We start from the raw sequence: 26,205 nt of genomic DNA, 5'->3' as shown, positions 1-26,205 counted from the left end.
GCAATCCATCCATAATGCTACCAATCTCCTAAAGACCTGGTATCTAGAATCCTATTTCAATTTGAACAAATTGGATCATTCTGAAATTACAGGTAGAATGCGGAATTACTTTCATACCCATTAAAAATGTTTTATTACAGATAATGGAAAACCTCCCACTTTGGTGACCAGCATGATTGACTACAACATGCCAATTACCATGGCCTATATGAAGCACATGAAACTGCAGCTGCTAAACTCACAGCAAGATGAGGTAAAATGGAAATATCTACTTCCAAGTCAGAATAGAGTTTGATAACCATGACTATTGTATTAAGCATGACGGCATTTTGAAGATGGTAATTTATTTTTTAATGAAAAGAATGTCACTAGGATTGCACAGATGGAGAAACGGGCAGAAACTTCTAGTCCTTGATAGAGTCCCTGTCTCAACACACCTACCTTAATGCTGTGTGGGAATGTGTTCATTCCCAAGAAAGACTCATTTTCCTTAATGGACTGCCATCAAGCTGGCCTTGGGAAAGTGCTAGAAAGTTCAGGGGAAAGTGTCCCAAATCCAAGGAAAGTGTCCAAGCCTTTAGGACTAAGGCTATTTTGCCTGGAAGTTAAAAAAAAAAGTCACTTAATAGTATTTCAAGTATAATCATTGTTCCACCATCTAAATCTTTCATACGTTTTAATATTCTTTTTCATTATTCTATATATTAGTTTGTCTACTTCTCTGCATTTTCTAGAGATAAGTTGTGGTGATTCTTCCTAATCAGAAGTATTTTGATGTTTCAAACCATTCTGTTTAATTTGTACAATAAGTACCTAGAAATGTGCTTACTGGCATGTATTAGACACAAATGCACATTTGTTGAATATTCTCTAGGATACTAATCAACTGTTCAATTTGGTGGAAGTATCCCAAAAGCAAGGACCAAGTTATATGTATTCCCCCAAAAACCTATAACAATAGGGGCTTTAGAAAGTCCTTGTTAACTAGTTAGTAGACATTAATCAATGGACACATTCAGATTATCAATAATAGGAATAGTTTCTCAAGCTAATACGTATACTCCTTCTTGAAATTTCTCAAGAACAGGAAATGTGGTTAAATATTTTTCAAATAAAGCATTATTTGGTGAAGCATTATAAAATTCTTTCAATATTACTTTTTTGAGCTTTATTTGATAAAACTCATCTTTTTGTTTTCCTCTTTATTTAAGCAGGTTTAATCTTAAAACTACATTTATAAAATCATTTTATCTTAAAAAACTATTAAGGATATATTCCATGAGAAGATCTGTATTTGTATAGTGGCAGTTTGGATTTCATATTACCAGATGGCTACATATAAATGATTAAATAAATAGTAATAAAATCTTTGGGTTAAAGACATGAGAGACAACTAAAAAATATTAATGTCTATCCATCCCAGAGAATGGAAAAATTATTCCCATCATTTATTATATAATTGGAAAAAATTTAAAACCTCATAAACTAGTTAGAGCTGTCAAATTATTTGTAGGAAGCTCACTTAGATGTTGGTACATTTATTTCTAGGCTAAAAAGTAAGATCAACTTTGTGCCAACAGTACAGCCCACATATGCTGAATCTTTCTGGCTTCTAAAGAATCATAAGTATTTCATACAAAGGAAGTGGATCCTTTTAATTTATAACTGGATTAGGAAAATAACTTTCAGCCTTACATTTTGAAGATACCAATTGGATATACACAGCCTTAAAAATATTCAGATAAGCGACTAGATTATTTGCAAGATTCTAGAAGTTGTGATTATTGAAAGATAGGAAAGTGGTTAAGTAAATCATACTGAAAAGGAATTCAAGTGAGATAGTTCTTTGTGCTCAGGTATATTTAAATTTTAATGTGTGAATTCAATTAGTTCAACCAATATTTACTGAGTACCTTCTATGTGATTGGCCTTCTTGTAGACAATAGAGATAAACAGTGAGTAAATTGACAAAAATATTGCCTATAAAGTTTAACCTCTAGTCAGGGGTTGGGGGGATAAAGGCAGTAAGTAATGAAGGTATGTATATATGAGAAGATGCTAAATGCTACTAGAGAAATAAAGACGGAATGGGGATCTCTTTAGGATTACAAAATACTTTATCCAATGTAAGATCAGTTGACCTTCTTATAAACTGTCGACAGAGTTTAAACCAGGATAAATTTCCTGGGAGAGAGCTCGGCAATAATCATTAAAAACTTTTAAAAGTTACTCATATGCTTTGACTAGAAATTTGTATTAAGGGATGTGATGAATGAAGCAAATTATGTATTAGGATGTTTATTACATTGATAATTGTGAATAATTGAAAATATTTTCACGATCCAACAATGAAGAATTGTCAGATCTTCAGTGTCCAATATGGTAGCCACACCAGCCCCATGTGGATATTTAACTTTAATCGAAAATTAATTAAAATTAACTAAAATTAAATTTTTAGATTTTCAGTTGCACTACCCATGTTTCAAGAGCTCAATAGCCAAGCATAGCTGGTAGTTATCTGCTGAATAGGGGATATTATAGAGCATTTCCAACAGCACAGAATGTTTTTCTGAACATTACTGGCTAAAAACTAGCATTAGTGACATCCATGGAGCTTATTGAACTGCATGTTGCAGGACCTCGACCCCAAGATTCTGATTCTAGATGTAGTGTGTGACACCTGGTGATCTGAACTTTTAACATTAACTACACTCACGCACACTAAAGTCTGAGGTGGTGCATTTCATAGAAAGGCTAATAATATAGGCTTTGAGTTGATTTGAGCATAAGGCAAATGAAAAACAGAACAAAGATGAGATTGGTGAGAGTGGTTTTCAAGCAGTCTTATGGAAAACCCTTTATGTTTGATTGAGCAGCTTACACATTACTTGGTATATTTGGATTGACTTGAATATAGCTGCAAATTTATGAGCAGAGAAGAGGCACTCTCTGAAGTAGAAAGATTAATTTAGTAGTAGTCGATAAATAGGACTGGTGGGGAAGAGATTGGAGGTGGGTAGAAAACTAGGAGACTATTATTAATTGTTCAGAAAATGGGAAAATGAGATTAAGGCAATAGCAATAGAAATTAAGAGTCACATGGTACAGACTCTTTTGAAGTAAAATCTGGAATTGAAAACTGAAATAAAATATGGTATTGATCAGGGATCAGAATTTCAAGCAACTGTCTTAAAAGGAAAAAGACTAGGGATAAAATTATTTATTACAGTAAAATATTTATTCTAATTTTTAAAAATTAAGTGTTAGGGACGCAAATGCTATGATAGTTGGCCAGGGCTTTCATTATGATAATATTTTAGTAACATAAGGAATAAGGTCACATTGTAAGATGTGAAGACTCTCTTTCTGGTTGTCATACAGAATAAAATACTCACAGAGGGAAAAATTTAGATGAGTCGCCAGCAGATGATTATGAATAAAATAAAATACTTAATATATCAATCAAGTTTTATGATTCTTCACTCTTAGAAATCTTCAGTAATTTCTTTCCAGAGTGATTAGCATTGTTTCTAAGATGATAATAAAAAACCACAATATTATACTTTATATACTTTTGCCACCTCTTATTAAAAGATAGTAATCTAATCATTTAATAATTGGAATATAATTTACAGAATGAATGCATGCACTTAGTTTCATTAAAGGTTTTGGATAATTTATATTCTAATAAGGAGTAGAATTATGAAAACTGAATTATATTTCATAGGAAGTCATGGAGGAAAATATTTAAGATAGTCACAATCATTAAGCCACTTATGATGATAAATAGAATGGTGAATCTTAAAAAATAAAATACATAACAGGTACATTTGGTTATATAACCAGTTAATTTATTGTCCACATTTCTTACAAAGTGTGCTGATAAGAGTGTTTGATTATTCATAATGTGCTATAGCATTTTCTATAATCATTCTATGGATCAGAGATTGTGATCTCTTTGTGTCTAGTTTTTCTTTAAACACACATACATTCTCACATACACATACATTTTACATACACACCTGCATTCACATGCACACATAATATATATCAGGTGGTATATATTGGAAATGATATTTTACTGGATTACATATTGTTAGCTATTTGTAGTATATATAATAAATGCTGATTCTAAAGACCATGTTTATATAGAATACACAGCTACTTTACAAACACATTTTGGTCACCTTTACCATTATAAATACATTTACTTTTGTAAATGTTCATAAAATATAATTAGTATGAGTCCTATTATATACTGCAGAATTTCCTGTATGTTCTACATAAAAATATTAAACAGCTTTGCTTTTATTATATATCTGACATTGTTCTAACTACTTTAAATATTATCATATTTCCTTAATCTTTATATAGCCCTATGAGATTAATGCTATTATTTCCATTTTATAGATGAAGAAATTGAGGCACAGAAAAGTTAGGTAGCCTATGTAAGGTAACACATCTAAGTGACAGAGCCTCGATCTAAATCAGTCAGTCTGGCTCTAAAGAATGTGCTCTAAAATACTACCATATCGTAGACACTATATATAGTATATATAATAAATATCTATGTCACTTACTTATGTGTGCATATATATGTATGTATATGTATATGGTACACACTGATAATGTTGATGTGCACATTGAATTGTTATTTTTTTCTCTTTTTAACATATATATTTATTTCAGATGCTTTGGATTTTCTTAGAATTTAGAATTGGAGAAAACATAATGTACCGAGAGAGAGGGCATGCCGCCGGGAGAAGTCTATGTGGCTGATTGCCCAGAGGCCTCGCAGGGTGGCATTTCCTTGCTGAATTAATGAAGAGCTAGTGCTACTCAGTAGACCCAGACATGATCAGACCTTTTGTAAAGGAAGGACACCAAAATCACCTTGACCTGACCTATGGATCAGAATGCCAATTTGTTAGTCTACTAGAATGTTCCTGTCCCCTAACCATAGCAACTTCTTTGCTGATACCAAGATGTCATTTATGAAGCCAAGGTAACTCTTCCTATTCAAAGAAGCTATTTTCTCAAGTCTGAGTTACTTCATATAAATCCCCGTTCTGGTGTATATAATACTGGGATACATTCTTTAACTGCTCTGTGCCTCAATTTCTCAATCTGTAAAATTCAATGAATCCTGGGACAGGTGGTGATAAAGTTGAAGGGAATGAACAAATATAAAGAATAATTACCTGGAACCGAAATAGCACTACAAGTACAGCTACTGCTAATTATTATATTAATGCTAAACCTTCAGATCAGACATTTACAAACTAAAGTCAAACCTGGTGATTTTGATTAAATACTTGCAATATGTATGTCACAGCAGTTTTCAGGCCGTTCTGCCTACATAAGTGTACGACTGGCCGAAAATTAGTTCTCCTACAGGAGTTTGCTTCAGTGAAATGGCTACAGCAAAATATTTTAGGATTTGGATTAAGTTAGTTTTTGACAGGCTTTGATGAATTGGGCTTTTGGAAAACAGGCCTTTGGGTAATTTCACCACTCAGTGAACTGGCTTTTGGCAAATGGATCTTGCACATTTCTACTTAGAACTTCTTTTTGTGTTATGGTGTATATTCACTTGTAAGGAAAGAAGGGATGTGATAAAACTTGCTCTCAGTAAATGTGGATTTTCAATATAGCCATGTAAGCTTGTCAATTATTAGAATCCATTCTACTTGTCAACGACAATTTTTTGGTTAAGGTTTTCATATTGCATCCGAAGATTTTTTTTCTTATAATATTTATTAGGTCATTTATTTTTAGACTCAAAACACATATTTCTCCATATGTTATATTTTGTGATTTGACTCTTTCTAGGAAGTTTTTTTTACTAATTAAAAAAATATATTTTTCATTATTTTGGATAATTCCCCAACTATATCCGTCCTAAACATATTATTTTACCTTTTAAATCTGCCTGTACATAGATACATTGATTTTTCACAAGTTTTGAAATTCCTTAAAGGGAGAAATTATTACATTATTTGTTATTTCAAGGATCTATAAATATGTAACATGTTTTACTGAGTTCTGTAAAAGCTTACTTACTTGCTAAACTCTAATTGACCCTGTAGATAAAATGGTCACTATTTGAATGTTATATTTTATGATGCTTGATGATATTTTAAAACCATTTTCAGGATGAAAGTTCAATAGAAAGTGATGAATTTGATATGAGCGATTCAACACGGATGTCAGCTGTGAACTCTGATCTTAGCTCCAATCTTGAGGAAAGAATGCAAAGTCCTCAGGCTCTTCATGGCCAGCAAGATGGTAAGCCTTTCAAACTGAACAAATAAAACAACAAAAACCTGAGTCAGAGTCAGAATGTATTAAAACAACCATCTTATTCTCTTGTGCCAGTTTTTAATGTTTCTACAGGGACTTTTTCTGTATTCTCAGGTTCTATTATCCACTTTCATTATTTTTGGATTCAAGTACTTTGTTCAAAAGTAGGGTGACAGACTGATTTATAAACAGATGTTAATTATAAAAATCAAGCTTGCCCACGTTTTGCTCCCTGAATACAAAACGTGTTGTGTCAGTGTAGTTTTGGTTTCTGTGATGTTTCCTAGCTTTGCTTTCTTGAGCTATAATAATTAAGCATTTAAAAATAATCAAAAGAGTAATTTGGATGTTTTAATTTTCCTAAAAGACAAAATTGTAATTAAAAAACAATTTCTATAAAAGGACAGTTTTATCAAAGTGATTTTGCTGGGTAAGAAGATTTTTTTTATATAAATTTATTTTTTATTGGTGTTCAATTTGCCAACATATAGAATAACACCCAGTGCTCATCCCGTCAAGTGCCCACTTCAGTGTCCGTCACCCAGTCACCCCCACCCCCTGCCCTCCTCCCCTTCCACCACCCCTAGTTCATTTCCTGGAGTTAGGAGTCTTTATGTTCTGTCTCCCTTTCTGATATTTCCCACACATTTCATCTCCCTTCCCTTATATTCTCTTTCACTATTATTTATATTCCCCAAATGAATGAGAACATATAATGTTTGTCCTTCTCCGACTGACTCATTTCACTCAGCATAATACCCTCCAGTTCCATCCACGTTGAAGCAAATGGTGGGTATTTGTCATTTCTAATGGCTGAGTAATATTCCATTGTATACATAAACCACAGCTTCTTTATCCATTCATCTTCCGATGGACACCGAGGCTCCTTCCACAGTTTGGCTATTGTGGACATTGCTGCTATAAACATCGGGGTGCAGGTGTCCCGGCGTTTCATTGCATCTGTATCTTTGGGGTAAATCCCCAGCAGTGCTATTGCTGGGTCGTAGGGCAGGTCTATTTTTAATTCTTTGAGGAACCTCCACACAGTTTTCCAGAGTGGCTGCACCAGTTGGATAAGAAGATTTTTGCTGGGATTTTGAGTTACTTTATTCAGCTGTAAAGGGAAAAAAGAAAATCATTATCTCTTATTCTTGGGTCTATTGACAATTCCTGAATTTCCAATTGTTCTTGATAGGAAGAAAACTACATATATAAAGAAAGTAGACTGGAAGTTAATTGTTTAGGTCTACTATTTGTACAGATCTTTAAAAATTATCTTTGTAGATTTCTATCTTTGTAAGTATAGAATTATGTATGAAAGTTAAATTTGAACCTTACTATGGTAATTGTGAGTTAAAATGAAAGGTAATAAATAGAAGGTAAATGGCCAGTTTTATTCAACATTAGTTTGTTGTTCCTGTAATTAACAAGTTTACATGAATTTTTTTTTGACTGAAGTTTTGTGCCTACATCTGTAGGTAGGGAAATGAAACTTTTTTCTTGCTTTCTCTGACACTTGCTATTAAAAACTGGTTGTAAAAGATTGCTGCATTTCTAGCTTCTGTTAGTGATCTGTTTTTGCTGTCAAGATATAAAAAATCCCTAGTCTGGGTGACGGACACTGAGGTGGGCACTTGACGGGATGAGCACTGAGTGTTATTCTATATGTTGCCAAACTGAACACCAATAAAAAAAAAATTATAAAAAAAAGAAAAAAAAAGAAATCCCTAGTTTTAAGTGTACCAAAAGTTCGAAACACATGGTGGCAAGGGTGTTTCTTTTTCACACTTCAGATTAATCTAAAAGATATTGGTGTCTTTGGCATGAATTACAAGGAAGGAGGAGTGCATCGATCAGTTGGCTTTTTTGTTGTTGTTGTTGTTGTTATTTATTTATTTATTTATTTACTTTGATCGGTTGGGTTTAAAAAACATCTCACCCACTAGAGTAGCATAGCTATTGGGATAAAAAGGATATTTACTTGCATAATTTCTAAGAATGAAATTTTTCTGGTTTGGTTGTCTTTTTTCTTTTATAATATGAGTGGACATCTTTTATTCATATTTTTTATTGGAAATTGTTTAGCACTGACATCCTAGAATAACAGAAATATATATCAGTGATATATTTTTCACTCCATTTGTATTTATTCGTGTGTTTTGCTTATTTGTACCACCCTCTTTTTTAGTCTATAATTCTGGAGAATGCAAGAGGCTGTGTCCTATGATGGAAGTTCACTGTTTTCTTGTTTGAAGTTGTCAGTTGTGGATCTTTGGCTAGGGAATAGCTAATGTGATACAAATTTACATTGATTTCAATAAAATTCAATGGAATAATTTCAAATATTATTTACTCTGAAGGGAAAGTGCTTCTTCATCATATATGGATGTATGCCTCAAGAATAGGGACATATCTTGTCATTTCTTCTGTAGTCTAAGCCTAAGTCTTGCCTAAGTCTTCCGCTGTATAAATGCCTTTTCCACACATTTCTCACTGAGTTTTCTTTTACGAGCCCTTCTTTTCTTCTCCTACATACGAGTCTGCTGTAATGAAAGTCATCTTTAGAAAGCCTCCATTGATCCCATTGTGATCTTAAGTTCAGTGTCCCATTTCTCTCCACCATTCCCACAACATATTTTCCAGCAAAACTCATTTAAAAAGTTGTCTCATTATCTCTGCTTTCTCCCCTCTACTCTTTCTGCTCATCTCTGGTAGGCTTTCATCCTTGCCACTTCACATTGGAGAGCCCTAGAGTGCAGCCCTCAACTCTCTCCTCCCCTATGTTCACTCTCATGTAGATGATCACATGGAATCATGTAACTTTTAATGCCATTTATACTCTGATGAATCCCAAATTTATTTCTCCAAGCCCTGGTATCTTTCTTGAGTTCAGGACTATCTCCCCCCAGAAACCTAAATTTTAATATTCTTTAGAAGATTTATCATTGTATAAAATATTATATTTCTTATTTATTAGCTGTTTCTCTTCTAAAATACAACTGCTATATTAATGAATAGATCTTATGCTTTTGATTTTCCTCAGTTGCTCCACTAGAGGTGGTTCTTACTTGCCCCATTATTTAAAAAATGAAAATATAATTTTGTCATCATTATTTGACACATAAGCTTTACCTATTCTTTTAACTTTTCAAAAAATTTCTCCTTTCCCTTGACAATAGCATTATCCTAGGTAATCTGGATTGATGAACTACTGTATCATTCTATTTTCCCTATACTTATTCACACATATACACACATGAACACACCCAGGCATGCACACAAACATATGTACATACTCAGAAGATTTATCATTCTTTTATAAAAATAAGTTTATATTGTTTATACAACTCTGTATCTTGTTTTTCTCATACAATGTCACCTTTTGTTTAGAGCTTCCTATATACTAATATATATGTATATTATAAAAATGCATATATATATATATATGAGTGTGTGTGTGTATAAAATGGTGAGCAAAGACATGGTCCCTACCTTCATGTAATATACAATCTAAAGGAATAAAAGTATACATGATATCACTCACATTTGATTACTTTTCATCTAACCAATGTGGGGAAATTCCAGTCTCTATAAAAATAATAATTCATAGTAGTAATACTTGTAGTTTGTATCTATCTTCCTTAAATAGTGAAGACTCTGAGTGCTAGACATACACTGGATCTAGGGTGTATTACTTTCTTGTACATGGTGTACATTGATATTTGAGAGACTAGGGACTTGTGATATAACAAATCCAATTTTGGGTGGGCAGTCCACATGCAGCATCAACCTAGAATAGTCTAGTCCAAAACTTCTCAACTTGGACACTATGGACACAGCATTAATTGTTGTGGGGGATGTTCTGTGCCTTGTAGGGTGTTTCACAGTGTCTCTGGCCTTAACTCAGTATGTTAGTATTAAAATCTGTCTCCCAGATTGTAACAACCAGAAATGTCTCAGCCATGGCAAATGTCCCATGGGGGTTATATCTCCCTAAGTTGAGAACAACTTGTATAGACAGAGAAGGAGGGTCTGGGTAAGAATCCAGTAAGATGGAGATTAAAGAGACCCAATGAAGAGGAGTTTAGAAGTGAAGATTGGAGAAGAGTCTAGGAAGTTCATTCAGTCCACTTTATGAGATAATGGAAGTGTTCTATATTCATGCTGTCTAATACCATAGTCACTGCCATGCTGCAGCTGTTGAGTACTTGAAATATTGCTCGTACAACTGAGGGACTAATGTTAATTTTCACTTGATTTAATTTTAATTAATGTTAATGTTAATTTAAATAGTTGCATGTGGATGGTGGCCACTGTATCAGATGTGGAGTCTAGAATATTGCTTTACTCTGACTTGGCAGTTAAATGTCTTTCTCTGTAGCCATGGGTTTGATGTATCTAAAGTCTTTAGAGAAATTGTTGGTGAAACTCATATTTTAACAGTCAGCTGGAACCCCAGCTTAATATATGAATAATATAACATTTTAAATATTATTTCTTTTTTTATTTTTTTTAGATTTTATTTATTTATTCGTGGGAGACATGGTGGGGGCGGGGAGAGAAGCAGAGGCACAGGCAGAGGGAGAAGCAGGCTCCATGCATGGAGCCTGACATGAGACTTAACCCCGGTTCTCCAGGATCATGCCCTGGGCTGAAGGCAGTGCTAAACTGCTGAGCCACCCAGGCTGCCCACATTTTAAATTTTAAATTAAAAGGTTCTATTTTCTTTAATACTAAATGATTAATTTATTATTGTAAAGAAATTGAAATATTGTGATTTTTAGAAATCCTTCCCTATAATTATAACACAGGTAGGTATAACAATGTTTTTGTTAGGCATCATATAAAATGGAGAGTTAAAAATTCCTTTTTAAAGTTTTTTTCCTCACTGTGCTTATGAAAGATTTTCAATCTAATCAATACCAAGGGAAAAAATATAAATTCATTTGAGGGATACATGTATACTGTGTGTGTTGGAGAAAAAGAGGAAAAGAAGAGAAATATCTTGTCTCTTGACATCAGGCTAGATAATTAGGTAAAGGTCAAGAAGACACAAATCAGAATGAAGAATTTAGAAAAGGGAAAAATTGATGTATAATATTCGGCTTCTTTTGTTTATTGTAAGCTTATAATGCTTCTCTAAGTCAATAAAATATAAAGGTAAAAATGTGAAAAATCTCTGAATCTTAGCATAGTAAGTATTTAACCTATTTTACCTTTAAAATACTGAGATATAATTGACATATAACATCATATTAGTCTATGGTATATGACATAATGGCTCACTATAGGTATTTATTGTGAAATGATCATAGTAAGTCTAGTTAACATGCATCACCATACATAGTTACATTTTTTTCTTGTCATGAGAACTTTTAGAATATTCTCTTTTAGCAACTTTGAAATATATAATACAGAATTATTAATTATAGTGACCATGATGTAAATTATATCTCTAGAATTTATTTATTTTATAACTGGAAGCTTGTATCTTTTAGCCACCTTCACCTGATTTTGAGTAAAATATATTAAGCTATGTAAAACTTTTTTGCAGACTTCAAGTAATACCTGTAAGCTAAAATCACTTAAAGATTGAATAATCACTTGAGTTAATCATAAAGTAGGAGGTTCTTGGAGCTATCATGAAATATATCGTGAAATATAAGTAGCTAATTGTGAAAGAGGCTCCCTTATGCAATGGCTGTGGTTTACAGAATTCCAAAAGGCATTCCTGATCAAAGAACTTGAAAGATGCTCTTTATTCAAGTGTTTATCAGTTTGTGTCTTGTTCTACCATCCATTTAAATGGATTATAAGTAGAAATGGGCTCATGTAGGTTTCTGTCTTTGAATCCAGATTCTAGAAATTTGTGGGAACATGCCATAGCTCAAAAAGTATTCTTTTTTTTCCTAATTATTTATTTTATTCTCAATTCTCAAAATTCTCCAAACAGCTGATTTGTTTGTTGTTGTCTGAAGTTAAAGGATGTCTGGCAAAATAAAAGTGTCACATTTAGAGAAAGACTTGAAAGTTTCAGTTCAAAATAAACATTCAACTTCATTTGATAGAAGTATACTTTTCTAAGAGACATTTTACTTTTCTGAATTCATACTATGTTGTATACTATTGATAGCTTTGCAAGAGAATATTTGTACTTTATTAGTCTCAAAAATATTAGATAATCAGCAGAGGATTTCTGTTTTTTTTTTTTTTAAGTCACAACAAATTGTTGTATTTTTCCCCTTTGCCCTTTTTTTTAAAGATTATGAGAGTACAAGGTGAAGTTGAGATACCTCCTTTAACTCTGCATATTATCAGCTTTTAAAGTAAGGAATTGCAATAGAAAAATATGTGGAATTTTAAAAATTATTTTGTTCATGACATTACAGAATATTTTGCTCTTGGGAGCATGTCCCCATATTGTCTCTCAACTCAGTAGAGATTTTTTTTATAATAGTTTTTTGTTTTGTTTTGTTTTGTTTGCAGTATTTGGTACTTCATTCATGTGTCAAACAATGACTTCTTTATGCATTTGAAACCTTAACAAACAGCATCTTATGTGCCATCTAAAGGATTGTAATATTTAAAACCAAAAAAGAGGGAAAAGGACTTGAGAATTAAGAACTCTTTTAATGAGTTCATTAATACTTCAGGGTCTACACATGATGGATGGAAAAAACTACTTAAGGCAACTTTTTCTTTCAAAAATATGTTTGGTAATTCTATCATCATGAGAAATGCAAAGTTCATTTACATAGTTTAAAAATCTCCCCCTTTCTGCATATTTATATTCTAGAAATGTTTTAATATGCTTCAATTGGTCAGACCATTTTTGAGAAACAGAAAAAAATTGAATTGGAACTTAGTGGTTAACCTGCATATAAATATTAAACTACAACGTATATATAATGTATATTATATGTAATCTATACACATACATACACATACAATCATGTTTAATTATAGAAACTGAAGAATTTTAGGTTTTAGATCATGGCTGAAAACAGGAAAATTGTTTACCATAAATATCACTTTAGTGAAAAATATTTTATAGGTTATAAATATCTTATAGGTTAATTAAATAATAGGTAAGTATTCTGCATTCTAATCATTTGAATTGCATATCTTTGAGTAAAATCATAACTTTCCTTTAAAAACCTGGCTTTCAGGATCCAAAAGGTCGGAAGACAGTTTCTGAAAGTCAGAAAAGTATCTTGTTTTCAATTGTTAGAAAAAAAAAATTGAATCCCACTGATGTCTACTTAGTCTTTCAAAGTCTAGTTTGTTTAGAACAAATGACTAGAACAAATATCCCTCTCTAGAATCTAGGATTAAATTTCTATTTCCAGGAATGCAGTTATTTTATTTGTTAACACTAGTCTAGAACACTTTTCCTTTATAATAATCCATAGTGTACTGACTTCCAAAGTGTTAGTAACAAACCCATTGAAACAACATTTCCATGTGAAATACTTTTCCAAGATTCTTTGAGCCCCTTTGGATTCTGTAATGGAGAGCTTTGCTTCTTACTATGACATATGATACAGCAGTAACCCCCTAGAGCATATTTGGGAGCTAGTTAGCCAAAAAGGAGGCAAATGTCCTATTCAGATGTAAAATTTAGTAAGTACGTTATTTAGAGCCTTGAACATACTTAGGTAAGGGTAAGTAGTGAGAGACCCAATATTTCATTATTCATTCAACAAATACCTGTTGAACCCAAGAATGAGCTACACAATGGGATTATAAGCATGAACATGACATGTAAACTTTACCTCATGAAATTGCCATATAGGTTTAACCTAATAGTTCAAGCTCTAAAATAAATTAGAACATGAAGAGTATGAAAAAGCAAACTGTTTTTGAAGTTGAGATTTCTGTTTCAGAACAATGATGTATACCCATGTGCATTGTGTATAGCTTGACTCAGACATTTGTAAAATGACCATAAATAGCCCTGTTTTAAGTGAAAACAGAAAGGAGTAAATTTAAAAATAATAAATTAGTTGTGAGATAAGTAACTGGATAAAGAGATATAGTAGTGGAAGTTTTACTTTTCTTCCATCCTAATTTAGATTTTTTAAAAAATATTTTATTTATATACTTGAGAGAGAGAGACAGAGAGAGCATGAGCTGCGGGAGGGGCTGAGAGAGAGGGAGAAGCAGACTCCCCATGGAGCAGGGAGCCCATGCGGGGCTTAATCCCAGGACCCTGGGATCAGGACCTAAACCAGTGAGCTGAAGGCAGACACTTAACTGACTGACCACGTAGGCACCCCGTCCTAATTTAGATTATATACTGAGTTGGCAGCACAGATTCCTACCTGAGGAATATAACTAAAAAGCAAAACAAAACGCACAGCAGATTCATGGGACCACTTCAAATGGGATGACTAAGACAATCACGTGGAAAAGGCATGGAGCCAGTGTTCCAGAACATACTTTTATACTTCTCACATTTGTACCTGGCAGTTCTGGAGTGTCAAGATGGCAACAGTCTCCAGAGTATCGAGTCACGTGGATATGGTCACGCTCAATGCTATTTTTGGCCACTGTTACCTTCTGAGTGAGGATTGATATGCATGGGTTTCAGTTAATGCTGTTTTCTTAGTTATGACAATTGTTGTGTACTGCAATTTTTTAATACTTCTGAAAATGTTCCTCCACTCATCTACTAAGTTTTACAATCTGTTTGCAGTCTTTTTTATCTGAGTACTGCACACATTTGGATTTAATTTTAGAACATACACACACACATAGCATTCTAACTGCTGTATATATGTGAATAAAATTTTATTAAAAGTATGTTTGTAACTAAAATTGCATCTAATTTAGCCAAATGGGATAGTTTCAAGTAATTATTAAAGCATATAAAGCAGCAATAAAAGCAATTACTATTCACCATTTAATTTAGTTGAAAAATCTAATAAAACATGTTTTTAATAAAAATGATGTAAAACAGTATACTTAATACAAAATTAAATTTAGTGGTTAATTTTTTATGATGGTGAGTTTTAATTAGAAAAGCTATTAAAATTTTTTTATGCAGAACACCAAATTCCCTATTGATGTAATGTTGTCTTGTGTAAGTGACTTTCTTTGTTCCAAAACTTTGTTTTCTTTTAGTAGTTTCTAATTGTTTAGGAAATTTTGCATAAAGCAAAAAATAGTTAAAAGGATTATTTTATATAAATGTAATAAAATATTTGACTTCCCGAATTGAATCTGTTCTTGATGGTATTCTCAATTTTTAAGTTGCATACACTTGTGGGATTAAAATACCTAAGAATGATACAATGCTGTTAGTTTTTCAAGTTGTTCTAATGCCAAATTTAAAAACAATTTACATGATAAACATTTAATTAATTATTCTGCATTGAGGTGGTTACACCGATAAAGTTTTTAGAAAGCTTTCTCTTCATGGCAGTTCTATAAAAAATATATTATGATTTTCAGAAATATAAAATATCTTTATACGTAATATAAGGAAGATAGAGAATTAGGTGGAATGTTTCTATGAATTGGAGGAATTTCAATTGCTAGATTCTTTTAAATATTATGTGTGTGCGTGTGTGCGCGTGTGTGCGTGTGTGTGTGTGTGTATGTTTAATCATTTGAAATTGTTTTTAGGCAGTTACTCTATTTCCAAAAGCAGAAGAATAGCAGTGGGGCTTACATGTAAAACATAAGTATGGAAAAAAGATGCATAGTTATGCATTTACTTTAAATGCTTTTGTAAGGGATATTTTCTTATATTTAGGGTGATCATATTTAAAAGTTTACTTTTATCTTGAATTAAAATTCTGCTTCTTGATACTTTACTGATATTATATAAGTGATTTTTCATATAAGTGAGTACTTGTTTAGAAATTTAGTTTATTGATTTCAGTCTAAAGCTTGCTGTGCACTCCAGACACCAATCCAATCTTAGCTAGTTCCTGGACCTCTGGAAAATTAAGGGAAATTGGCTAGCTTCCAGTCTTGATTTGGAGAGTCTAATCTGATCAGTGAAGGATGTCAGATTAATTTGGAATTTTAATTCTGGGTTAGTTCTTTGTTTTGAAGTATTATTCTTTTGCTTTGTCATGATCTTTCTGACAGTGTTCACTAGACCATGCATGATTACATGGATCCAACATTCAATTTTTTAGCACCTCCAGGGGATGCCAAAATTCTGGTAGGACCAAGTAGCAGATTACTAGACCCTTTGTCCTTGAATATGAGTTTTGTCTGTCTGATAATGCATAAATAAGACAAGAATGCACATGATACCAAAGAGATGTTAGAAAGTGCATATATTATGAATATTTATTAAAATAAATTTTGAACTTATAAGTTCATGTATCCAGCTATATTATAGAATCAGAACTGCTTGAAATTTACCAATTTGAATGTTTAAGTAGTTTTTTTTTTCCCCAAAAAATTTGTGTTTGTTTTTACTACCACCTGGCTAACCTTTGTAAATTCTTACTGTAAAGTCAACACCATGCTGTGTTTCTTTACAACTTTCTTGTGGGTAAGTGTGGGTCATCTAGCTACTACTTAAAAAAAACAAACAAACAAACAAAAAAAAGGTTTACAGAGATCATAATTAGATGATAATTCATGAAGGAAAGAATAGTCAGAGGCTATTGAAGAAAAACAATGGAAAGGATACTTCATTATAAATTTATAGTATAATTGTTTTCTTATCACTCCTTTATTTGACTGGGAACACCTGCAGGCAGGAACAGTACATCATCTGCATCCTTGCACCCTGTCTTTGGAGTCAAGAACAGTGTTTGACATGCTATAAGATGTAGTCTTTGAATTGAAATAGTGTTTGAAATTTCTTCCCCATCTGCTTGCTTCTGAGGTGGAAGTTCACTCAACTCTTAGACTTAGTCTTTCTTGCCAAAAAAGAGATAGGCAGCTGACTTCCTTGCCCATGAATGAATATTTTGTCCTTTTCGCATCTCACTTTGGGGTTTCTGATGCTTATTGCTGTCTCCCTCATCTACCGCCCAACCCATTGAGGAACAATGGAATAAAAAAGTAGCTTGGAAATCTTCAAGCGAAGTCATTAAGGAGGCAGCAGGAAGACACTATTAAGTTTAAATATTGACACCTGATTTCTCATACCAGCTCTTCCAGTAACTAGTTTTGTGGCCTTACTTAAGAATTATTAACACCTTGGGGCAACCATTTCTACATCTGTAAATGGGAAGGAAGCTCAGATAACCTCTAAGATTTATTCTAGTCCTAGAACACTCTAAGTATTCACCCTTTTAGGATTCTCTTTCTCATCTATAATGTTTTCTGTTGTTTTCATCCTGACAAAACACTTTCCTTTAAAAAATAAGTGGGACTCTATTGTTTTATTTTTTTTTTTAAGAATTATTTATTTGAGAGATAGAGAGTGTGTACATGCATGTGTGAGTGTGAGCCAGGGGAAGGACAGAGGAAGAAGGAGAGAGAATCTCAAGAAGACTCCCCATTGAACATGGAGCCTGACTCGGGGCTCAATCTTTCTACCCTGAGATCATGACCTGAGACAAAATCAAGAGTCAGATGCTTAACCTACTGAGCCATCCAGGGGCTCCTTTATCATTTTCTATATATCCTTAAACTACTCTAAGTATTTTCTCAGGCTAGAGGAAGGGATTAATGAATAATGGAGACACCGTCATCCTTCTCCCAACTGGTCATTCCCATATTTAAAGAGCCATTCATTTATTTTTTTTTAGTTTTTATATAAATTCCAGTTAGTTAACACACAGTGTAATATTAGTTTCAGCCATCTTAATTCCAGGCTGTTTATTTATATTTATATTTATATTTATATTTATATTTATTTATATTTATATTTATATATTATATTTATATGTAACATATACTATATATAATAATTTATATATTACATTTTATATATTACATTTTAATTCCAGGGTGCATATGTGTGTGTGTGTGTGTGTGTGTGTGTGTGTATATAGAGAGAGAGAGAGAGAGAGAAAGAGAGAGAGTGTATTAGGAAACCAGGGTGATTACTGAAGGAGCAGACTTCCCAGTTTCCCTCCAATCTTGACTACAAGATATTCCAGAGTTCAGAGTTACTTTGTCTTGTTTTTGCTGCCAATCTTCCATGCTTTTGGTAAGAAACTACAGTCAACACAGAGGCTGGTAGATATTACCAATATGTGAAATTAATTCTCCTCTCTTTCCCCCTCTTCTTTATGAACATCATGCTTAAGAACCCTTATTCCTTCCTGAATATATGTATATAGAATGTGCATATTTATGTATGAGTGGTTATGTGTGTATTTAGAGAGAGAAACAAAGGGGGGAGAGAATAGCTGTGTGTGTGTGTGTGTGTGTGTGCAAGGGATGAGAGAGTGAGGGAGGGACAGAAGGAGAAAGGGAGGAGGATTTAGGTTTAGTACTTTCAACAATTATGATTATTATATTCTTTGAAACACTTTTCATAAAATTTATCCTGAGCTCCTAAGGTACTGGAGGGTTTCTTAGAATTTCCTTTAACAGCAGCATCACTGAAGCTTTGACAACCTTCAATGTCTATATACATTTCAGAAACTTTGAGATTTTTGGCAGTCAAGTATCAATCAGCACATCTCTCAGTCTGGGGATTTATTTCACTAACATATCATTATTGCTACTGCATAATAACATCTTGGAGAATACATTCTAGCATCATACAGAATAAAAAACACAACTCATCACTGCTTAGCTCTGTCTTTATTCAAATCTATGATAAAGCAATCAAGAAAAATCAGATTAGCATTATAGGTACAGGGGAGGGTTAGTACACTGAACAATGATGCCAGGGTTCTAAATTGGGCTCAGTGAGAACATACTTACTTAACGCATGTCAACGACATCAGCAGTTTGTTTATCTAAAATGTGATGTGCATAATTCTATTTTTGGATCGATGAGAAACATCTAGTCTCTCATCTTAATTTAACCATCTAAAATCAAATTGTTGTAAGATATTTCCAACAGAAAGTGATGATAGGTGGTGACAAGAACTGTCTTGATTGCTTACTGTATGCCAGGCGCTGCCCAAGAATTAACTTTTCAGATTTTCGCAACAATCCTATGAGGTACAAACTGTTATTGTTTTTATGGTATAGATGAGGACATTGAGGCTACATAACTAGTCTGTCATTATCCAACTGCAAAGTGGTAGAAACAAGATCAGAACATAGATCTGGAGCCTATGTCTTTAAAGATGGGTTTTTAAGTTGCCACAAGCCCACCTCTCTAACCATTGCATTTATCATGTTCTGTAGCCTAGGCTTGCTTACGCACATTATTTTATGCCATGCATGTTCAACTATCTCATCATGTTTTTATTTTTTGAACAGGGAATTAATATTGGGGTTCATATTTTAGTATTGCCTGTGCTTTTAAAACTGTCTATAATAGCTACTTGTAGATGTTTTCTTGTACTTTCCTATTTTCATGCATGTATCTTCTTTGCTTCCGCATTGTTATAAAGGAATTAAAATATTCTTTCTAGCCATTGTAATCTATTGGTTTTATATAGCTTTCTAAAAGGAGTAACAAACTTAAAATGTTTATTTCTATAACACCTCTTGACAATAATTGTCCTGTTTTTAAAATTCATATTTCCTTTTATCTGTTAAATACGTAATTGACTTTTGATGATTTCTTTCATTTCCCCCTATTCTTCCCTTTTTGGAAAGGACAATAAGAAATTATGATTGACCTCCTCTAGTGCATTCATTATTTCATATCTTCTCATTTTACTTTGCTGTGCTTTATTCTAAATAATAAGAGCAAGCTTTCGGAGAAGGGGGAAAAAAACACTTTTCATTCATGACTATCCACTCATGCCAATAATGATTTATCTTATAAGCTTTTTTGGGGAAACATTTCAGTTTTGCTTTGTGTGACTAACAATAAAGTGTACACTTTTTGATGAAGAGTACCATTTTTCTACATAAAGCATCCAGATGAATAGGCTATTTTGAAGTATCAATCATACAGGGTGCATATCTTAACATACTTTATAGCAATAATACATTAATCTAATAAAGGCATTTTTGAAAGACTGTTAAAGGGTGCATAAATGTGGAAATTATACAGATTAAATTGGGTAAACTTATATAATAATGGTACATTCAGCCATACATAAATGTGAATAAATTAAAAAAATAAAACATCAAACTTCAAAAGAAGGCTTTTAATATTATAAATTGAAATCTCTTGCATTTGTGAAAAGAATACAACTAGATCAGTAAAGGTTACTAAATGCTCATGAGATATTGTGGCTTTGAGAATATATATTGAGTGAATTGAAGGTTAATAGAGCCAGTTACCACTTGGGTATATTTTTTGTCTGGTGATTATAAATGTCCCTCCATGTTCATAGGGCTTGTCAACTGGCCAATCTATAAATAGACTGGCTTTTGCATTTGCATCTATAGATAAGAACCCATTCATATCTTCTTAAAAAGAAGACTATAAAATGTTATTCTGGAAGTGAAACTTTTGCAAATAAATTAAGTATTTTGACTACCTTTTGAAAATGTTTTGTACCCCATCATGGTGATATTATAATAATGTCATTCAGTTTAATAATCAAAATGATTGGGCACCTGGGTGGCTCAGTCAATTAAGCATCTTCCTTTGGCTCAGGTCATGATCCCAGGGTCCTGGGATTGAGCCCCACATTGGGCTCCCTGCTCAGTGAAGAGCCTGCTTCTCCTTCACCCTCTGCTGCTCCCCCTGCTTGTGGTCCCTCACTCTCTTGCTCTGTCAAATGAATAAAATCTTTAAAATAATGATCAGAATGGTTTATTGGGTCACATATTATTCTCATTTCAAAATTAAACCCTGTCTTTTGTTTTCTTTCCATTAAACTATTCTTTTTTGTTACTAAATATAATGTTTTGCCTTGTTAAGCAAGTATTTACTAAGAATTCTTTATAAGGCAGATTCCAAGCCATTATGAAAGATGACAGTGGACAAGGATGTGGTACAATGGACAGTGGTGGGCTAGAGTTCACAGGACCAAAGCGTAGATCCCAGTTCTGTGATATAACATGTCCTGATGCATTCCATTTCACATACGTTAACCTAAAGGTCCTCCATTTTAAGGTAATATTTGCCTTCTTAACCTCACAGAATCTATGACAGAAACCAATAAGATAATATGGCTATTCACAAATATTGATTGACCACCTTCTATATGCCAGAAGTATAAAAAGTGCTTGAAATTTGGCAGTGGGCAAAATAAAAAAAGACCCACACTATTAACATTGATGTATAGACTGGTAGTGTGGGGACATAAGAGTAAATTTGTGATTACAAATTATGACAACCACTCTGAATGGAAGGAGCCACATGAGAGAGAATAACAGTGGCGCTGATTTAACCTGGCCATGGGAGAGCTAGAAATGCCTCTTAGAAAAAGTGACATAGGTCCAGAAGGTGAAAAACAGTTCACAGGTGAAGAAAGGCATAAGAACACCTTGGACAGAAACCTGCATGAGCAAAATAATGTGCTTTATAAATTGTTAGGTATAATGGGGCCATATTTTGATATTAAACTATGTATGCTTGGTTTTTCAAATTCTTTTACTTCTGCTCACCACATCTCCTTTTAAGCAGAGTCCAGGGCTTTTCAAATGAACTGCCCTTAGGCTAAGCATGTTACAGAAAGAATAAAGAATCAATTGTTTGGTTTTTGAGTACTTAAGTTGATATTTTAAAATTAATAGCATAGATATGCATCTTTAAAAGCAATGACTTTGTCCGGTGAGATCCAAACATAGAATAGAATTCTAAGAAATTGGCTTTAAATAGAAGCAAAAGCCTAGAGGCCTGGATGAATAAATTATAGAAAGGACAAGAATGCATAATAAGAACTTTTTTCCTCCCCAAAGAAGTTAACCTTCCTACTGTATGTGGGAAAGAGCAATTTAGAGAGATGAGCTGCATGGTTCTCTGAAAAAAGCCTAGTGGCCATGGCCAGGGCAGTGGAGTAATTGGAATATTCTTGAAGGATAAAAGAACAGAGTTCTACACCCAGGGTATTGTTAGGGTGGCCACAAACCTCATAGAGAGATGCCCTGTGTCCAACATGGCATCTGAAGAGTGCAGTACTTAGCATGAGGCACTTAGGTGATAGGCTAAGGGAAAATCTCACAGATGCCCTGGCTAGCATGGTTGGGGTAAGGTGGCAGGAAGAAGCAGCCAAGAGGTCTGGTGAACTGTAAGAATCTCTGAGATTGAGTGGACCAAGTCCCAAATCTACTATTTGGAAGCTCTGGCAGAGGTATGGTTATCATTAGCAGATTCCACAAGGATAGGCATCTGATGAGAAGGTTACTCTTCCATGCAGGACGAGGAGGACAGAATAAGTTGGCCTCCTTTTCTTTCTCAGGCTTCCAAGCTTCATTCACTATCATGTCACTGAGATTCCTAAAGGAGAAGGAAAAGGAGTGCTGGTGGTTAGAATCCTGAGAAGTTTACAAGGCAGAGTAGTTCTACAAAAAAAAAAAAAAAAAAAAAAATGAGTTTTTCACTGGAATGACCAAGCATCCTTCATGGGCCATATATTTCCCTACCTGACGAGCAGTGGGGCAATAAAGTGAATTCAGTTAAAAAAGGAAGATGCCCCTTTTTGTACACTTGAGTTGGTGACCATGTCAATTTAAACCAGTTCTACATGGAATATAGATATTGAGAGTAATCATCATTAAATTTGGGGCAGAGCTTAGAAGTTAACATTCTAAAGTAGCTTCACAGTTATCTTAAATTTATCATCCTGAGCAATATTCTTCCTTTTTTAATGCCTTCTAGGAAATTGGAAAGCAGGTCCATTTTGTACGTACATTCTTTTATAAGTAATCAGTAGGCATTTCAGAAATCCACCTCCAAAGCAAAAGATCTTTTAAAACTATGCTATTTTGATCCCATGTGAGTAATTCTTTTATATTGGCTTATTGTGATATATACATGGTTGGCTTGACCATGACTTATTAAATGGTTTATCTTCTACACTTACCTATTTGAGATGAATTATAATATGTAGCAAAGGAATATCTTCTTGTGGGAAGTAAGTTTTTCTTTCTTTTTTTTTTTGCTAAAGTGATGTCATTGACAGTATGTGTCATTGGCTCCTGAGCGTCATTCTATAGCCACATCTAATGTCACCTAAAGAATGCTGCTGCTTGAAGACATCCTTTGCTGTACCAGTTGTCTTTATTAATCAGTGGCAAAAGCCATCATTAACAAGAATGACTTAAATTTGGGAAAATGAAATTAACTTCATCTGAGACTTTTTACTTTCAATTAGAATACAATTTACGTCTGTCTACCTGATGCAATTTTCTGTGACCTCATCAATTGCTGAGTGGTTTATGTCCATCATCCTTCAAAACTGGCATTTATTTCATTTTAATATAAAGAAAAACCATGTTATTTATTGTCTCCCTTGCAAGTAAAATCATGTATTCATAGCTCACAGGTTTAAATTTAGACTAAACATCTTTGCTAAAGAAAATGTAACATTTCAGTTATCTGAGATGAAAAAAAATAACACATGTGCATTGAATTTCTCTTTTCATGGAAATTATTTTACAGTCAGAAGGTAAACCTCTGGGTTTAGAAGCCTATAAAGGCATTTTTAAATAGAATATTTTTATGTGATAGTTTGTGGCCAACCTACTTTGGAAGTTAGTTTTATTTTTTTTATTATTTTGTTTTTCTAGAGATATGAACAGATATTTGCTACTGTTTACACTGTTGCCATTGAAGGTAATATCCTGGAACCCTTGAACATTTTTTGTTTCATGCTGAAAGAGGCAGTAATGGAAAATAGTAAAATCACCAGTTACTCTAATAACCACTAGAGGTCTACTGATATCAAATTTCTGCCAACATTCTTCATTTCTACAAATATTTAATTTCATGTGAATTAAAGTAAATTTCCTCTTTCTTGTTATATCTTTTTTTCTGTGAACTTTAATTCCACTTAAAATTGATGGTATTTGACAGTTTGGATAGGGATTATTTTTGTTTGGGTATTTATGTTTTGTTTTTTGTTTTCCTTTCAAGTTTAAATACTATATCAGACTATTAACTATTTTAAGAATAGTTAACTTTTAAATGGTTGGTATATATTGGGTACTTTATATAAACACACATATGTGTGTACACGTGTGTGTGTGTATATATATCCCATGTGTGTATATATGATAACATTAGTTTTAAAATTTGTCTTACTTTTCATTCAGTAGATTATATGAATTCCATTTGATTCTAAGGCAAGAATTTACTGCCTGATGTTACACATTTTCACACTGACTTGTGAGTACACCTTCAGGGGATTTGCAGTGTGCATACACATCAAACATAGAGTTCACCATTCAGGGACTCATGCTGTAGTCAGTTATGTTCCTAAAAATAGATGGCTTCTATTTTGTTAGAAACAAGTAAGTGTTACTAGGCACCATTTTGTAGAAAATTTGTGTCTAAGAACCCTGGAAGCATTACATATTGTTGTTCTTTTCAAATAATTTGCCATTTTACATTCTTTTATATAAAAGAAGGTAGCAATTGATATCTGCATGAGAGAACTGAGGGGCTCATCTCTGAACCTTGGACTTGTCTGTCTTCCTGTCATGGACCACAGGGACATCTAAGGAACTAAGAAACACCCTGTAGTCAGAGAGTCTCCTGTGTCTATAGTACTTTAAAGAGTCCCAGCTCTCAAAGCTCAGTAGAAATGTCAGTTTCATTATTCTCTCATCTGATCTGTCTGGCTCCAGCCCCATTTTCTTGCTGAGATGAATAATGAAATTAGAAATGTGGTGTCATCGGGGATCCCTGGGTGGCGCAGCGGTTTGGCGCCTGCCTTTGGCCCAGGGCGCGATCCTGGAGACCCGGGATCGAATCCCACGTCGGGCTCCCGGTGCATGGAGCCTGCTTCTCCCTCTGCCTGTGTCTCTGCCTCTCTCTCTCTCTGTAACTATCATAAATAAATAAAAAAATTTAAAAAAAAAAAAAAAAAAAAAAAAAAAAAAAAAAAAAAAAAAGAAATGTGGTGTCATCTTGTTGGAACAAGGAGGAAAGGCAATGTGTAAGTTCTGGGATTCCCTTCCAATTAGCCAAAATAATTATGAGTACATCTGCAATAAAGAGAAAACTTCAACTTAAGGAAACATTACATCGACATTTTTTTTGGAGCATTTAGTGAGCTGCCCCTGAATTTATTTTCAGACGGTATTCTATCTAGGAGACAGGAGCAAGATTACAAATGTAGCAAAAGGATGACTTTTATTTAGTCCAGTTAGCTAGCACTAATTATTTTGTAGTTGTATTTTACACTATCCAGGATGACCTTTTTTTTTTTTTTTTTGAGTCGGCAAAATAGGCTGCTGTTGATGTCAGGGATTTGGAAGATGCCAGAAATGGCTCCCCTTGGCTGCTGTGTGTAGGTATGAAATGATGACGTTTGTGCACTCTACAAAGGCTACTGTTGGCCATGGGGTGAGTGAAGCTGATTATTGGTCATGTTCTGTTCTGCCAAGCCAAAAGGGCAAGACTGCATTCACCTAGAGGAATAGGCAACTTTTTATAATTCCTCTGGCAAAGGGAAGTGCCTTTTGCAAGTAGCTAGCCTTTCTGCAGTTTGCTCAAGGCATCCCCATGTGTATGCTATTCTCTTCCTCCTACTAAAGTATCACTTTCATTCACCTATCATATATAAAATTTTGCCATTATATCTTTGGCATCTGAAGTTTCTCATATTTTCCCCTTATGATTATTTTAATTATTATCAAATTATTATAATTAATATACACACACTTCTCAAACTCTCACCTTTGCAATTTAAAAAAAAAATTTTTTTTAATTTTTATTTATTTGTGATA

General features: G+C 33.4%; 1 protein-coding gene and 1 long non-coding RNA gene across 19 annotated transcripts in view; one reads left to right on the top strand and one right to left on the bottom strand.

Moving 5' to 3' along the window:
* NOL4 (nucleolar protein 4) overlaps nt 1-26,205 on the top strand; it is a 524,626-nt gene that overhangs the window by 252,650 nt on the left and 245,771 nt on the right. For 13 of the 14 annotated variants that reach the window (XM_077900412.1, XM_077900413.1, XM_077900408.1 and 10 more), the window contains 2 exons: nt 141-253; nt 6,156-6,288. In XM_077900412.1, the coding sequence (XP_077756538.1) occupies nt 141-253; nt 6,156-6,288 (246 nt within the window). Of the gene's footprint in view, nt 1-140; nt 254-4,839; nt 5,006-6,155; nt 6,289-26,205 lie in introns of those variants that run through there. The other variant, XM_077900420.1, reaches the window with a different exon arrangement.
* LOC144315619 (uncharacterized) overlaps nt 22,536-26,205 on the bottom strand; it is a 59,573-nt gene continuing 55,903 nt past the window's right edge. For all 5 annotated transcript variants that reach the window (XR_013381348.1, XR_013381349.1, XR_013381346.1 and 2 more), the window contains one exon: nt 22,536-22,750. This is a non-coding gene — a long non-coding RNA (uncharacterized LOC144315619). The remainder of the gene's footprint in view (nt 22,751-26,205) is intronic.

The sequence above is a fragment of the Canis aureus genome, chromosome 6 (assembly GCF_053574225.1).
Source record: "Canis aureus isolate CA01 chromosome 6, VMU_Caureus_v.1.0, whole genome shotgun sequence".
NCBI classification, from domain to species: Eukaryota; Metazoa; Chordata; class Mammalia; order Carnivora; family Canidae; genus Canis; species Canis aureus.
Note: the sequence above shows the minus strand (reverse complement) of the source record. Positions and strands in the feature narration are given on the sequence as shown.